Source organism: Bombina bombina, chromosome 1 (assembly GCF_027579735.1).
Source record: "Bombina bombina isolate aBomBom1 chromosome 1, aBomBom1.pri, whole genome shotgun sequence".
NCBI lineage: Eukaryota > Metazoa > Chordata > Amphibia > Anura > Bombinatoridae > Bombina > Bombina bombina.
The window spans coordinates 1,439,992,227-1,440,010,561 of record NC_069499.1 but is presented as its reverse complement, the minus strand read 5'-3'; the positions used below and the strand labels follow the sequence as shown (position 1 = coordinate 1,440,010,561).

Genomic DNA, 18,335 nt, shown 5'->3' with positions numbered 1-18,335 from the left:
ACTGCAACATGGGTACAGTCAATGGCCCCGAGGACATTGGGCATCCTAGTCATCTTATAGAAATTCGATTTTATATATTGCCATTTTTCTGGGGTAGATGGCAAGCAAACATAGCGAGAAAAAATAATCATCATAGCCTCGATGACTTTACTTAAGTGACATGAAAATGCTGATTGTCTTATTCCAATAATGACGCTCAAAACCGCCTAAAAGGACCCTGTTGCCAAAAAATGCAATGCAGCTAATAGTTTCAATAGTCCAGGAATAGCCTGTGAACCCACCGTCACCGGCTCCAAATAATCTTCTATCTCTCGATACAAGTGTAATATTGATTCACGATCAAGCTGGTTTCTTTGTACGATATCTTAGCCTGAAAGGCTGTGCAAACCATCCCATGGAAGGAATACACGGGGGACACAAAATCTCCTTCTTCTTAATCGATTTGTGACATTTTCTTCATGAGTTTACACCCTTTTGTATAGGTCTAGACTGGCGTCTAGGTTGACATTCCTATTTTTTTGTACCTTGCCCGCCACCTAAAAGGTGGTAGCGAAATATGTAGCGTGCAGATAAATAGCTTTAATAGTACATTAGTATTATTGTGAGTTGGTTGTCAAATCTGTCTATTTGCATTGAAAAATAGAGTAGTATCGAGGATTGGCGGACAAGTATGCTCGCAAGTTTAGAAATGCGGGTTTGGACATAGTTGACGACTTTGTACATACCATTTTGTATTTGTTCGTGAGTTTTGATGCAAAAATATTAGCGGCCAGCTCGCTGACTGTTTAGTACAGGGAGCCCTAAGTCTGGATAAGCACCTCAAAAAAAAAAAATTTAAATAAAAAATTCAAGTGGCGCAAGGAGTTTGGTGGGAGCAAACAAGGCATTGATTTGGAAATCTTGCACTCTTGGCTGATGTTAATTTATTGCAAGACTACAGAGAGTCTTGTAACTACAAGGTATTGTATGTCTCTTTTTATCTCTAGTCCCCCACCGTACTTAAAGCTCATGTTTTAATACCATATGGTGTCGTTCACAATCTGTCTCCTGAGGGCACTTTTCATTTTAATTAAATCACAATTGCACATTTTGGCTATTTCCTGCTGCCACAATCACATTTTCTGCTAACAGAGAAAAGCCCTTTTTTTAATATGGAGCCAAAAAGTTCTCAGTAATCACAATCCATTTTAAAAAGACTTTTCAACAGCTTTTCAAGACCGTTGTCCTTTTCAAATTCAATACCTCAAGGCACTTGATAAACCCAAAAATATTGCAAGTATTCCAAGTTGGGGCCTTTGTGAGCGCAAAGTCCAAACATGATCACAACAGTGCACTTTAAAGTGCTTGCACCTACAATATTGAAATATTCACAAAGGCACAATCCCATTTAGAAGTTCAATAATATATATGTGCAAAAAATGTAAAACACACTAGATTATGACTTTTGCGTTAGAGGCTATGCGGTGCTAACGAGCAGTTTATGCTCACCGCTCACTTACAGACAGCGCTGGTATTACAGGTTTTTATAAACCCAGCGTTAACCGCAAAAAAGTGAGCGTAGAGCACAATTTTGCTCCACATCTCACTCTAATACCAGCGCTGCTTACGTTAGCGGTGAGCTGGCTGAACGTGCTCGTGCACGACTTCCCCATAGGAATCAACGAGGAGAGCCGTCTGAAAAAAAAAACTAACACCTGCAAAAAAGCAGCGTTTAGCTCCTAACGCAGCCCCATTGATTCCTATGGGGAAAATACATTTATGTCAACACCTAACACCCTAACATGAACCCCGAGTCTAAACACCCCTAATATTACACTTATTAACCACTAATCTGCCGCCCGACATTGCCGACACCTACATTATATTGATTAACCCCTAATCTGTCGCTCCGGACATCGCCGCCACCTACATTATACTTATTAACCCCTAATCTGCTTCCCCCAACATCGCCGACACCGACATTATATTTATTAACCCCTAATCTGCCGCCCCCAACGTCGCTGCCACTATATTAAAGTTATTATTAACCCCTAAACCTAAATCTAATCCTAACACCCCCTAACTTAAATATAATTTAAATAAATCCTAAATAAAATTACTATAATTAACTAAATTATTCCTATTTAAAACTAAATACTTACCTATAAAATAAACCCTAAGCTAGCTACAATATAAATAATAGTTACATTGTATCTAGCTTAGGGTTTATTTTTATTTTACAGGCAAGTTAGTATTTATTTTAACTAGGTACAATAGTTATTAAATAGTTATTAACTATTTAATAACTACCTAGTTAAAATAAATACAAAAGTACCTGTAAAATAAAACCTAACCTAAGTTACAATTACACCTAACACTACACTACAATTAAATTATTTCCCTAAATTAAATACAATTAAATACAATTAAATAAAATTATCTAAAGTACAAAAAAACAAAACACTAAATTACAGAATATAATAAACAAATTACAAGATGTGTAAACTAATTACACCTAATCTAATCCCCCTAACAAAATAAAAAAGCCCCCCCAAAATAAAAAAAGCCCTACCCTACACTAAATTACAAATAGCCCTTAAAAGGGCCTTTTGCGGGGCATTGCCCCAAAGTAATCAGCTCTTTTACCTGAAAAAAAGTACAAATCCCCCCCAACATTAAAACCCACCACCCACACAACCAACCCTACTCTAAAACCCACCCAATCCCCCTTAAAAAAACCTAACACTAACCCCTTAAAGATCACCTTACCGGGAGAAGTCTTCACCCAACCGGGCAGAAGTGGTCCTCCAGACGGGCAGAAGTCTTCATCCAACCGGGCAGAAGTGGTCCTCCAGACGGGCAGAAGTTTTCATCCAGACGGCATCTTCTATCTTCATCCATCCAGCGCGGAGCGGGTCCGTCTTCAAGACATCGGACGCGGAGCATCCTCTTCATCCGACGGCTCTTCTGGAATGAAGGTTACTTTAAATGACGTCATCCAAGATGGCGTCCCTTCAATTCCGATTGGCTGATAGAGTTCTATCAGCCAGTCGGAATTAAGGTAGAAAAAATCCTATTGGAACAGCCAATAGAATGCCAGCTCAATCCTATTGGCTGATTGGATCAGCCAATAGGATTGAATTTCAATCCTATTGGCTGATTGGATCAGCCAATAGGATTTTTTCTACCTTAATTGCGATTGGCTGATAGAATTCTATGGGAATTGAAGGGACGCCATCTTGGATGACGTCATTTAAAGGAACCTTCATTCAGTCGTAGCCATCGGAAGAAGAGGATGCTCCGCGTTGGATGTCTTGAAGATGGACCCGCAACGGATTGATGAAGATAGAAGATGCCGTCTGGATGAAGATAGAAGATGCCGTTTGGATGAAGACTTCTGCCCATCTGGAGGACCACTTCTGCCAGGTTGGATAAAGACTTCTGCCCGTCTGGAGGACCACTTCTGCCCGGTTGGGTGAAGACTTCTCCCGGTAAGGTGATCTTCAAGGGGTTAGTGTTAGGTTTTTTAAGGGGGGATTGGGTGGGTTTTAGAGTAGGGTTGGTTGTGTGGGTTTTAATGTTGGGGGGGATTTGTACTTTTTTTTTCAGGTAAAAGAGCTGTTGTTCCTTGTAGATAATGTCTAATCTGCACAAATGCATAAAGCTCCCTATTTGTTATCTGAAATTCCTGTTGAATTTGGGCAAAGGATTTGCATACCCTTGACTCGGGATCTACTAACTGTGTAACCTTATTAAGCCCCTTCAAGGCCCAATTTTTGAAGATCTTAGAGTCTATTCCTTTAAATGACGTCATCCAAGATGGCGTCCCTTCAATTCCGATTGGCTGATAGAATTCTATCAGCCAATCGGAATTAAGGTAGAAAAAATCCTATTGGCTGATTGGATCAGTCAATAGGATTGACATTCAATCCTATTGGCTGATCCAATCAGCCAATAGGATTGAGCTGGCATTCTATTGGCTGTTCCAATAGGATTTTTTCTACCTTAATTCCGATTGGCTCATAGAATTCTATCAGCCAATCGGAATTGAAGGGACGCCATCTTGGATGATGTCATTTAAAGGAACCTTCATTCCAGAAGAGCCGTCGGATGAAGAGGATGCTCCGCGTCTGATGTCTTGAAGATGGACCCGCTCCACGCTGGATGGATGAAGATAGAAGATGCCGTCTGGATGAAAACTTCTGCCCGTCTGGAGGACCACTTCTGCCTGGTTGGATGAAGACTTCTGCCCGTCTGGAGGACCACTTCTGCCCGGTTGGGTGAAGACTTCTCCCGGTAAGGTGATCTTCAAAGGGTTAGTGTTAGGTTTTTTTAAGGGGGGATTGGGTGGGTTTTAGAGTACGGTTGATTGTGTGGGTGGTGGGTTTTAATGTTGGGGGGGATTTGTACTTTTTTTCAGGTAAAAGAGCTGATTACTTTGGGGCAATGCCCCGCAAAAGGCCCTTTTAAGGGCTATTTGTAATTTAGTGTAGGGTAGGGCTTTTTTTATTTGGGGGGGGGACTTTTTTATTTTGTTAGGGGGATTAGATTAGGTGTTATTAGTTTAAAAATCTTGTAATTTGTTTATTATTTTCTGTAATTTAGTGTTTGTTTTTTTTTGTACAGAAAATAATAAACAAATTACAAGATTTTTAAACTAATTACACCTAATCTAATCCCCCTAACAAAATAAAAAAGCTCCCCCCCAAATAAAAAAACCCCTACCCTACACTAAATTACAAATAGCCCTTAAAAGGGCCTTTTGCGGGGCATTGCCCCAAAGTAATCAGCTCTTTTACCTGAAAAAAAAAGTACAAATCCCCCCCAACATTAAAACCCACACAACCAACCCTACTCTAAAACCCACCCAATCCCCCCTTAAAAAACCTAACACTAACCCCTTGAAGATCACCTTACCGGGAGAAGTCTTCACCCAACCGGGCAGAAGTGGTCCTCCAGACGGGCAGAAGTCTTCATCCAACCGGGCAGAAGTGGTCCTCCAGACGGGCAGAAGTCTTCATCCAGACGGCATCTTCTATCTTCATCCAGACGGCATCTTCTATCTTCATCCATGCGGCACGGAGCGGGTCCATCTTCAAGACATCCGACGCAGAGCATCCTCTTCTTCCGATGGCTACGACTGAATGAAGGTTCCTTTATTTTTTTTTTTAAATATATATTTATTAACCAATTCAGCATACAATTCCATGAGGTTGATAAACAATAACAAGCAATATTCTGTAGGTGTTATACACAATAGTCCTTCGACATCACAGTTACCAAAATATGAGTATACATCTATACAATCACAACTATACATAAAAAGGAAAAATAAGTAATATTCATATATTGTTTGTCTAGACAAAACAGTTTAACTTAAGCTGAATTAACACCCTTAATTATAAAAGAAAATACTTCAATTAATTAGCATACTGAATGGTGATTTTCTTAATAAGTGAAAAATTAAAACAAAAACAAAAATAAGTAAAACAACAACAGAAGAAAAAAAAAAAAAAAAAAGGGGAATTCCTTTCATATTAAATGGCTTTTTTTTTCTCTCTCTCCCCTCTCCCCTCCCCTCTCCCCTTCTGAACCCCGACTCCTCTCTGTCACCCCCACACCACCAAGCTACCTAAGATCATGTTCACCATTAGCAATGGCTGATTCCATATAAATAGTGCCCCTGAAAGGGGAAATTATTTGTTTTTGTATTTCTTTGGGGAAGCTGATAATAATGTTTTTCCATTTATAGAAGAATTGGTTAATTTTGTAATCTGAATCTATTGAGGTATCCATTTGTTCTAATATTAATTGGTTTTTAAGTTTTTGTATGAATTCCTTCAGACTAGGAGCTCTCTGGGCTTTCCAGTATTTTAGTATCAGGAGTCTACCCGTAATAATTAGCATATTAAGTTGACGGATATTTTTATATGATAGTTCCTCCTGCCCTATTAAAAAAAAAAAGATGTGCTTCTCCTTAAACTGTATATTATTTTTGTTAATTTTGCATGCCCAGCTCATGACTTTATACCAATTTTTTTTTATTTTTCTGCAGCTCCAAAAAGCAATGTTCTAGGTCCGCATTTATAGTTTTACATTTGTGGCAGCTTACTAGGGTTTTGTCCCATCTAGCCTTTACCTGGGAAGTAATGTATATTCTATTTATAATTTTTGTGTGTGATTCTCTCCAGGAAGAGGCGATTGTTGATCTGTCAACCAAATTAAAACGTGCCTGAATTTCCTCTACTGTAACCTGCCATATATCTGCTAGTCTTTGCACATTACTCTGCCCAAAAGTGTTATTAACTAGTTTGTAGATAGTTGAAATACTGTACTTCCCTGCCCAAAAAATTATAGCAGATTCTATTTTATCCCAGGACTCTATTTCTGTATTATTCTGCATTGTTCCTTGTAGATAATGTCTAATCTGCAAAAATTCATAAAACTCCCTATTTGTTATCTCAAATTCCTTATTTGCCCCTTCAAGGCCCAATTTTTGAAGATCTTAGAGTCTATTCCTTTAAATTACGTCATCCAAGATGGCGTCCCTTCAATTCCGATTGGCTGATAGAATTCTATCAGCCAATCGGAATTAAGGTAGAAAAATCCTATCAGCCAATAGGATTGAGCTGGCATTCTATTGGCTGTTCCAATAGGATTTTTTCTACCTTAATTCCGATTGGCTGATAGAATTCTATCAGCCAATCGGAATTGAAGGGACGCCATCTTGGATGATGTCATTTAAAGGAACCTTCATTCCAAAAGAGCCATCGGATGAAGAGGATGCTCTGCGTCGGATGTCTTGAAGATGGACCCGCTCCACGCTGGATGGATGAAGATAGAAGATGCCGTCTGGATGAAAACTTCTGCCCGTCTGGAGGACCACTTCTGCCCGGTTGGATGAAGACTTCTGCCCGTCTGGAGGACCACTTCTGCCCGGTTAGGTTACAGGTACTTTTGTATTTATTTTAACTAGGTAGTTATTAAATAGTTAATAACTATTTAATAACTATTGTACCTAGTTAAAATAAATAAAAACTTGCCTGTAAAATAAAAATAAACCCTAAGCTAAATACAATGTAACTATTAGTTATATTGTAGCTAGCTTAGGGTTTATTTTATAGGTAAGTATTTAGTTTTAAATAGGAATTATTTAGTTATTAATTGTAGGTTTTATTTAGATTTATTTTAATTATATTTAAGTTAGGGGTGTTAGGGTTAGACTTAGGTTTAGGGGTTAATAAATATAGTATAGTGGCGGCGACGTTGGGGGCGGCAGATTAGGGGTTAATAAGTGTAGGTAGGTGGCAGCGAAGTTAGGGATGGCAGATTAGGGGTTAATAATATTTATTTTAATGTTTGCGATGTGGGAGGGCCTCGGTTTATGGGTTAATAGGTAGTTTATGGGTGTTAGTGTACTTTTTAGCACTTTAGTTAAGTGTTTTATGCTACGGCGTTGTAGTGTAAAACTCTTAACTACTGACTTTAAAATGCGGTCCCAGGCTTGACAGGAGAGGATCTACCGCTCACTTTTTGTTAAACTCGTAATACCGGTGCTATGCAAGTCCCATTGAAAAAATAGGATACGCAATTAACGTAAGTGGATTTGTGGTATTTCCAAGTCTGGCCAAAAAAGTGAGCAGTACACCTGTACCTGCAAGACTCGTAATACCAGCGGGCGTTAAAAAGCAGCGTTGGGACCGGTCAACGCTGCTTTTTAAGCCTAACACACAACTCGTAATCTAGGCGACTGTTTGTGAACATGTTTGGACTTTTCGCTCACAAAGATCTTTTATATGTCAACTTTGGATTGCTTCCCAGTTTCTAGTCTGATAACAAATACTTAAAGGGACAGTCTAGTCAAAAATAAACTGTCATTATTCAGATAGAGCATGCAATTTTAAACAACTTTCCGTTTGACTTCTATTATTAAATTTGCTTTGTTCCCTTGGTGGTATTTTTGAAAAGCTAAACCTAGGTAGGCTCAAACTGATTTCTAAACCATTGAAAACTGCCTCTTAGCTCAGAGCATTTTGAAAGTTTTTCACAGTTAGACAGTTCTAACATTGTGCTCACTCCCATGGAGTTATTTAGGAGTCTGCACTGGTTGGCTAAACTGCATGTCTGTCAAAAGTACTGAGATAAGGGGACAGTCTGCAGAGACTTAGATACAAGGAAATCACAGAGGTAAAACATATATTAATATAACTGTGCTGGTTATGCAAAACTGAGGAATGGGTAATAAAGGAATTATCTATCTTTTTAAATAACAAAAATTTAGGTGTATACTGTCCCTTTAAAACACAAAAACACTTCTAGTAAAAACATGTTCAGGGCTGTGGGCTTTTAACACACAGATCCATATTGGATTGTGATCACTCAAAAAAACACCCTGACCACTTTGGCCAGAAAGCAAAAATGCAATTTCGGGAGCAAATGACCAATAGATTGTAATCAACCTTTTAGTTTCCTATTTTTTGCAATGTAGGACATTTGTATGTTATATTTTTGTGATCAGTGCATTTGCGTTGCATTATTGTTATGCTTCAGTAGGTACACTATTTGGTAAAATACTGAATAATTGTTCTTTTAATGTGAAATAGAGATATTTGTACTGTAAATGACCTCATAAACCAGATTTGCTATAGTATTACATAGCAGCCAAATGTAAAGGTTATTTTAAAACAAATTAACATTCTTTTTACTGCAATTGTTTTTCAATAGCCAAACTCTACCAACAATTTACCTTATTTGAAGGAACCAATCTGAGCCGCAGACAGCAAGGCTAGCCATAATTATATTGTTAGTATACAGTAGCATTGTTTTGTGGTTATTATCAGTTAAAGCCAATTAGAGACAGATAGGTAGCAGGGTTGGCCTGAATAAATCAGCAGGGCACATTTTACTTTTGAGAATTAGAAAATGTACAATTTTCAGAGCTAAATTACATAAAGAGGGAAAAAAGCATAAATAATTAATGTGCATTGCAAAGTTGTTTAATTTGGCATAACTAAACATATTAAACCATTTCAAGGTGTTTGCTGTGTATCAGGTGGTCATATCAAGTGATAGTCACAACAGCATGAGATATTTTATTAGACTTTAATAGTTTAGTATTTCTGCACTGTTTAAAGGGATGTTTTACATTGCTGTGTATTTTGTTTTATTAGAATCACTATGGTAACCAGTTAGGTGTTTTTATGTATAGTATAAGATTTTACTCCTTATGTTTCCCTCAGTTTTACATTTGCTTTGTCCCAAAGCATCTCTAGTAAGTTATATAACTTCATTACAAATTCCAGTGATCATTCACTTTACTACTAATAAAAGTATTTAAATGTAGATCAGAGTCCGGAGGCTGATACAAATTAACATATATTAGGAGCTATTAAAACAGTAAGTTTCAAGATATTAAAAATATTTATCAACTACCCTGACAGAGACGTTAACCTAAAAAATAAAAATAAAAAAGTAATAATAACATAACAATAAATATCTCAAATAGATGAAATGTGTTTAAGGTATTAACAGAGAGTGAGGCATGAGAAGTGGTGATTTTTCTTGCTTTAATATCAGAGTATATGAGATTGGTTGTTTAATGTTATTAATTGAATGTTATAAAAAAAGGTGTGTATTTTCTTTGTATTTTTTCTTTTTGATGATGTCATAATTGACAATTGTTAACCCTTTAAGGACGCAGCTTTCATTTTGCTCAATTGTTTTATGACGGAAAAATTCCGTCATATGTCCTTAAGAGGTTAATTGGGGGTGGGTCTATTTTGGCTATATAAGATGTACATTTGGCATTTGTTTGTATTGAGCCTGAGGAGGGGGTAACTTACCCCGAAACGTTGCTCTGTATGTGCTGCTGCCTACAGTAAAGAAACTTTGATTTAAACTGATTCCTGAGTGTCTGCCTAATTTCTTTGACAGAGACGTTAACCTGTAACCTTTGTCATGTACATAAATTCCTATGTAAGTTTAGGACACTTTAGTCTGAGCTCTGATACATGACTATCACAATAATTTAAATAAATAAATAAATAACTACCTTGTGTGGGCCTACAATCTGTGGCATTTAGTTGTTTAAGGAGTTTCTCTACACCCTGTAGTAGTCAGCCACATGGCAGTAGTTTTATTTGCATTTGTATTTCACAATAACATAACATAGAAAAGTAGACCAGTATTTATCAGACAAAGGTGATGTTATTTTCCATATATCTATCTAGAGATATATATGTATAGACTTATTTTTTCATTTGTCCTATGGCAGCATAGACTAGACACTAATTGAGTCGGGGGGGGGGGGGGGTGAAATCTGTGCTTTTTAACATCATGGACACATTTTATGCCTGTAATTGTTTATATACTGTATATAATAAATATGGGTTTTTCTTTAAAACTGTTTTATTTTACATTTGTTTTAAGCTTTATAATTATATTTCTATTATGCCACTGTAAACAGAAAAAAAATGCTTGTTTAGGTTTTTAAACAATTATGTATTGTTAAATGAATGCTGAATATGTCTGCAGGAAGGAGCATTCGGCTATTTTCTGTGCCGGATGTATCAGTATGAAAGTGCAAAACACTAAGGGTTCCGTGTACGAAGCAGCGCAAGCTGTTCCGGAGCCCTTGCAGATTTGCACCACTCTGCCTTCCTATGCTTTATTCCCATGTTGGCAAAGGGAAGCAGCAATTCTGGACTTATATTCTGATTTTTTAATATAGGGGCTTTTTATGTTCTTTTAACAATAAAAACAACTTTGAAGCTGATTCATTTCTTAGCTGGATAAAATGATGCCAACTCAGCAAGTTTGTTTACAGGTGAACTTATGTGTATCTTGGCAAGTGGTTCAATTCTCCTTCTAGCTGATACATCAAGATTTTTTTTTTTATTGGCAAAGAAATAAAGAACTTGTATATTAAGTTTATGGGACAGAAATGAAAGAATATCAGGACAAAGGTTTATTATTTGACTTGGGAAAGTACACCGAATATAAATAGTTTATTATTAAAAGGGAAAGTCAAGTCAACATTAAACTTTCATGATTCAGATAGGGTAACTTTTATCATCAAAATTGCTTTGTTCTCTTGGTATTCTTTGTTGAAAGCTAAACCTAGGTAGGCTCATATGCTAATTGATAAGCTCTTGAAGGTCGCCTCTTATCTCAGTGCATTTTGAAAGTTTTTCACAGTTAGACAGTGCTAGTTCATGTGTACCACATAGATAACATTGTGTTCACTCCTAGGGAGTCAGCACTGATTGGCTAAAGTGCTGTCTGCAGAGTCTTAGATACAAGGTAATCACAGAGATAAAAAGTGTATTAATATAACCGTGTTGGTTATGCAAAACTGGGGTATGGGTAATAAAGGGATTATCTCTCTTTTTAAACAATTCACATTTTGGTGTAGACTGTCCCTTTAAGCTTTTAAGCATATATTATTTGCATCAACACTCTAATTTGTATTTCCTAACATGCCTAAAAATCCTTTCTGCATTTGTTTTTAGAAAGCTATATAAAAATTGTTGAGTTTTTATCTTTAAACATTTTTTTGTGCACAACATATTTTAAAGTCTAATTGAAAATCATTTTGAGTATGACCTTTCATTTCTCATTCATTCTTAGAATTGAAAACAGACTTGCTCTTTAACTTCTCTTTATATTGTTTGGCAATATGAGTTCTAGATAGTAAACACAGGAAATGAGCGTATAAATAGCTTTAAACACAAACGGAAGCTTGTGGGGCTATCCCACTATTACTTTTAACCTTGGGAAATTCCCGATTTGTGTAAAACAGAACTTTAACAGGCCATTCTAGTAAAACAAATTGCATGCTATAATCTGTTAGAGCATGTCATTTTATGACTATCGACCCTGCATTTAAGGGGTTAAATATGCTGTAGAAGTGCTGCTCAAGGCCCGCAGAGTACTGCTGGTCCTGAGCAGGCCTCACTACTGATCCAATTAGCAGTGCTAGTCACACAATTCAGATGTGCAACTAGTTCTGCTGATTGGATCAGAGGCAGGTTCTGTGCGGGAGCAACAGTGCACTGCAGTACTGCAGGGTCGATATTACTAAAAATGACATGCTATAATGTCATTTTTTGACTCTACTAGCACTTTAAGAGAAAGATGGATTATTTGTTATTTGCTTTGTTCTAATGTTATTTTCTGTTGAAGAGTTATCTACATTGGTAGCATGCACATTTCTGGAGCACTATATGTCAGGAAAAAGTGCTGTTATCAAGTGCTCTTGCTAATGTATAATATTCTTGTAAAATTGCTGCCATGTAGTGCTGCAGATATGTGCACGCTCCTGGCATTACTTTCCTGCTTTTCAACAAAGGATACACAGAAAATAAAGAAATATAATAATAGAAGTACATTTGAAAGTTGTTTAAAATTGTATTCTCTGGGGCCAAATTATAAATGTGCGGGCGGACATCGATAAATGCCGATATCATACGCTGTCTGCATTTATCCGTGCACAGTCAATTCACTAGAAATGCTTGTGCAATGCTGCCCCCTGCACATTCGCGGCCAATCGGCCACTAGCAGGGGGTGTCAATCAACCCGATCATATGCGATTGTGCGGATTGCTGTCTGCCACCTCAGAGGTGGCGGACGAGTTAAGGAGCAGCGGTCTTAAGACCGCTGCTTCTTAACTGCTGTTTCCGGCGAACCGCAGAAAAAAGAAGGCTTGTGCAGAAAAAAAAGCATACATCTCCATACGGGGCTTAATAAATCGGCCCCTCTGTCTGAATAAAAAAACAAAACAACAACAAAAAATTGGTACATATGTATTTAGTAGAAGGTGAGTGATTCTGTGGAAAAAATTAATCAAAATTGCAGGCGGAGTAGTAGAGAACCTGTCCGCCAGCAATCACAACTCGCAATGCTGCATTGCGGGGCAACATGTAATATTGCCCCCTGCTCTTGTGCAGTTTTTTCTCAATCACCCTGAACAAGTGTGTGATTGGCTGATATATCTCACTACCTCTGCAGTAGCGGAGAGGCTAAATAAACAGTTACTGCTGCTTACATTTGAGGTTGCAGGCTTGTTTATGCAAACCTGCACCGCAAAACCTTAATAGCTGCAAATGCAGTTTAAAGGGGCAGTCAACACCAGAATGTTTGTTAAAAGATAGAAAATCCCTTAATTAACCATTCTCTAGTTTTGCATAACCAACACAGTTATAATAATACACATTTTACCTCTGTGATTACCTTGTATCTAAGCCTCTGCAGACTGCCCCCTTATGTCAGTTCTTTTGACAGACTTGCATTTTAGCCAATCAGTGCCCACTCCTCTGTAAATTCACGTGCATGAGCTTAATGTTATCTATATGAAACACATGAACTAACGCCCTCTAGTGGTAAAAAACTGTCAAATGCAGAGGCAGCCTTCAAGGTCTAAGAAATTAGCATATGAACCTTCTAGGTTTAGATTTCAACTAAGAATACCAAGAGAACAAAGCAAAATTGGTGATAAAAGTAAATTGGAAAGTTGTTTAAATTACATGCCCTATTTGAATCATGAAAGTTTTTTTTGGACTTAACTGTCCCTTTAATACATTTTCACCTGTGTCAGTTTTTTTGCTGTTCTTAAAGAAACATCATTAAAGCAACATGAAAGTCAAAACTGAACATTCACAATTGAGATTTGGGGCTCGAGCGCATATGATTCGCTATAGCTGGACAACGCTGCTTACGCTGTCCGCATTTATCATTGCACAAGAATTACACCACAAATGCTTGTGCAGTGCCGCCCCCTGCTCACTGGCGGCCAATTTGCCGCTAGGAGGGGCTGTCAATCATCTCAATTGGATCAGGATGATTTCAATCCGCCACTTAAAAGAAGTTAAGGAGCAGAGATTTTACAGTCTGCTGCTTGATAAATGGAGTCCATCGTATGCAATTTAAAAAAAAAACTTTTCAAAATGCTTCTGTAGTCAAATTTACTTTGTTTTTTGTATCATTTGTTGAAAAGCATACCTAGGTAGGCTTGGAGCAGCAATGTGTTATTAGATGTTAGCTGCTAATCAGTGGCTATACACATACGCCTCTTGTCATTGGCTCACCAGATGTGTAGCTAGCTCCTAGTAGTGTATTGTTGCTCTAGAGGTGACTTTAAAAATGTGTTTTACCCTTTTGCATGGATTATAAAAGATAATGAAATAAGTTAGATATAAAATATATGCAAACAATAGTGCAATAATAATGTTGTAACACATTAGGGGCTAGATTACAAGTGGAGCGCTAAATTATCACGCGTCCGCAAGCTGGGAGTTTGCGGGCGCATGATAATTAATCAGCCATTACAAGTGCTCGCGGTAGCAATTAGCACTTATAAAACTAACCAGAGATCAGATCTCTGGTGATTTTATAAATGTGCCCCAAATGCCCCCAAATACAGTGTAGAGTATTTTATTAAAAAATATTTTAATAAAATAACTGCACTAGGCAGTATTTTAGGGTTAAAGTTGGTGGGAGTTGGGTGTTCCCTCTAAATATATATGTATATGCTTATATAAATATATATTTATGTGTTAATATGTGTATATACATATATTAACACACACACATATATATATATATATCTACACATAAAATCATATACATATTTGCTGCCATCGCTGGCTTCACTACTTACCCGCTGCGCTTAGGTTCTGATGCCGTTTCTGATGGCATCAGAACGAGGCTCCCATAGGAGCCTATAAAAGCGCCTTCTTGTGAGCGCAATGCTTCCCAGCAATGCAAAATTGTAATGCCAGCGTACATTAGCCTGTGCTGGTGTTACACAGTGGAGCGCAAATATTGCTTTCATAAAAACGATATTTGGCGCTCCACTTGTAATCTGGCCCTAGATGATTTTCTTTTTGCATTTATGTCCTTTTAGGTACTACTAAAGGGCCAGATTCAAATGGATATTAAATGAAGAGTAAACACCCTGAGATTGCAATGCTAAATATTTCAGTTATGCATAGTACAACAGCCTTGTAATATGCTGTAGTAAATGGTTTATTATCTTTAAAAACTGTTGGTAAAGGGAAAACAATTTCTGTAGCTGCAGGCTTACTCGTGTGAACATCTTACGCATAGCCTATACAAAGCTACAAATGCAGCTTCATAAATTTACCTTAAAGTATTTATTTTTTAGCAGAGGGTCAATAAATACATAAATAAAGTAATAATAATAAAATGTAATACATTATAAAATACATTATTTTACAACTTGAATTTCCTTTTAATACTGGCCCAAAGTAAGGCTAAGAACATCCAGCAGAAATCAGAACCATGAGCCTGCACTATTCTGCACAGTGATTGCTTAATCAGTGTCTTAGCTCATTAATATCTAGCCCATCTGTTCACAGCAAAGGAGGAACATAAACAATACTCATGAGGCTTATAGTTACATATGGGTTTTTGTATGTGTGTATATATATATATATATATATATATATATATTCTGCCTACATACAAAAAATAAATAAACTGAGTTAACTATTAAAGAATTTTACTAACTGACAACAGATAAGTGACAACAACTGAACCAAAGGTCGATCCAAGATAACCTGCTATAGGGCCATATAACAAAAATACCCCACCAAGCGCCAGATTACAAGTAGAGCCCAATCTATAGGGCAGGGGGCATTACCCTTTACACAAATTTGGACAAAGAATAGTGCACAGTCTGGTATTACAAGATTATTAAAAATGTTATCCAGAGACTCTTAACACAGCTGACTTTTATTAGCGTGCACTATGCTTTTTATAGATAATGTAGGGAGCACTTTTTGCGCTCATATTACAAGTGGGGAGTTAAAGGGACAGTCTAGGCCAAAATAAACTTTCATGATTCAGATAGGGCATGTAATTTTAAACAATTTTCCAATTTACTTTTATCACCAATTTTGCTTTATTCTCTTGGTATTCTTAGTTGAAAGCTTAACCTAGGAGGTTCATATGCTAATTTCTTAGACCTTGAAGCCCGCCTCTTTCAGATTGCATTTTAACAGTTTTTCACCACTAGAGGGTGTTAGTTCACGTATTTCATATAGATAACACTGTGCACGTGCACGTGAAGTAATCTGGGAGCAGGCACTGATTGGCTAGACTGCAAGTCTGTCAAAAGAACTGAAAAAAGGGGCAGTTTGCAGAGGCTTAGATACAAGATAATCACAGAGGTTAAAAGTATATTATTATAACTGTGTTGGTTATGCAAAACTGGGAAATGGGTAATAAAGGGATTATCTATCTTTTAAAACAATAAAAATTCTGGTGTAGACTGTCCCTTTAAAGGTCAGCCAATCACAAGAGACAAATGTGCAGGCACCAATCACTAGTTAGCTCCCACTAGTGCAGGATCTGTACATATTCTTTTTCATCAATTGATACCAAGAAAATAGAAGTACATTTAAACATTTCTTAAAATGACATGCTATCTGAATCATGCATGTTGCATTTGACTCCCTATCCCTTTAAGGGTTGCGCTGAAACATTTGATGCTTTTGGAGACCTGACTTAAAGTGTTAACGCTTGAAGATATACATAACAAAGCACATGAAAAATATATTAAAATAAAGTATTTCAACTATATTTATACATATTAAATGTAAAATAAAGGTTGATTATTGAAAACAATGTTTTAACACTGATTTAATGGACTTTGCTAAAACTTTGCTATTTACTTTCATTATTTATTTCTTTGCAATTTCCAAACGAATAGTATACTGGAGAACCGGATTTCAGAAAAGCAGCCAAGAGTAACACAATTTACGGTGTTCTCACCTGGTATATTCATAATTTAACTATTCATATCCCAAACAAGATTTTGTTTTTTTTCCTGTAACTTACCCATGAGCCCCATGAATTGTCTTGAAGGCTATATCCATACTGAGAGTCTTGCTCCAGCCTCTGTATATCAGCCCAAATCCTCCTTGCCCTACCAGATGTAGGCTGTCTAAATCCCCTGCTGGGAGCTGCCTCATTTCGTAGTCTCAATTAAGCCACTGAGTAACTGAAAGTGATTGTGAATAAGAATAGATGCAGAGAAGGAGGAACTTATACACAAGAGCGTAGCAGAGTAGATTAGAATGTTTGTTCCTCCCAGTATGCTTTGCTTATGCCTGTTGTATAATATTATTAGTGTTTATTTTTATGTCTTGCTTCATAATCCTGGAACCTATGATCAGGGAAAACCCCTGCAATGTTAAACATCTTACACAGACACATAAAAGCCAGAGAATTTCCAGCCTTTGTGCACTAAGGCAGGAAATTCCAAGCTTTCAAAGGATATAACAGTGTTTTGGTTTTTTTAAACTCCTGTGTAGCTGAACAACAAACTGTCCTATATGTTAAAAAATACAGTTTATTTTATTGTGTTGTTTGTGGGGAAAAAAGTTTCCCTTTCCAAGCCTCTGGCCCATTTATGGGTCAGATTACGAGTGGAGCGCTCCACTCTTAATACTAGTGCACACAATAGTACGCTGGTATTTCAAGTGGCCCACAATGCGAACATGACCTCTCGTTCGCATTGCTAGGAAGCTATGCGCTCAATAGAGCACTCTTCCATAGGCTCCATAGGGAAGTCGCGCAGTAATGGGCAGCAAATATAAATATATATGTATATGACTATATACATATATATTTATGTGTTTATATATATATATATATATATAGGAGCTACATAAATAAAACTTAACTTTTATTTGAACATCTGTAGTCACCTAAGATCAAGCCCATACCATGTGACACATCACAGAAGAGCAGTAAAAGCTGACATGTTTTGGCCGTAGCTGTAATCATAGCTGATTCACATAAAAACAATACACGGTACAGAGGGGGTCGATATATCAAGCTGTGACGGACAGGGACGTACATATGCGCCCCTGTTCGCTGCAGCTCATCTCTGGCGGGCTGAATTACGCTGCCGGAATTCAGCATTGAACAAGAACAATATTTTGCGTTCTTGTGCAATGCCGCCCTCTGTCCATGCTCAGTCAATCACGCGCGGGCGGGAGCTGTCAATCTCCCTGGTCGGATGAGACTGGGGAGAATGAAATTCTCCAGCTAAGAGGTGAAGAAGAGTTAGTGAAGCAGCGGTCTGATGTCTTGTGAGAACCTGCAGTCATAGGGGGGCAAAGGCTGGCGAAGCCTTTGATAAATCGACCCCAGAGTCATAGTTAGAAACAAACATTTAAAGGAAACATTCACTTATGCCAATGTTACTTTGTTACACATTTCAAAACAAGGTATCATCATAGTCCTTAAATTCAGACAATTAAAATGACTAGAGTTATTATTATTATCAGGTATTTGTAGAGCGCCAACAGATTCACACTAATATGTAT

The 18,335-nt window shown here is 37.3% G+C and overlaps 1 protein-coding gene across 1 annotated transcript in view; it reads right to left on the bottom strand.

Moving 5' to 3' along the window:
- Positions 1-17,112, bottom strand: part of LOC128643169 (receptor-interacting serine/threonine-protein kinase 3) — a 59,128-nt gene extending 42,016 nt beyond the window's left edge. The window contains exon 1 of the mRNA XM_053696145.1: positions 16,840-17,112. Coding sequence (XP_053552120.1) covers positions 16,840-16,973 — 134 coding nt within the window. The 5' untranslated portion in view covers positions 16,974-17,112. The remainder of the gene's footprint in view (positions 1-16,839) is intronic.
- Between the last annotated feature and the right edge of the window lie 1,223 nt (positions 17,113-18,335).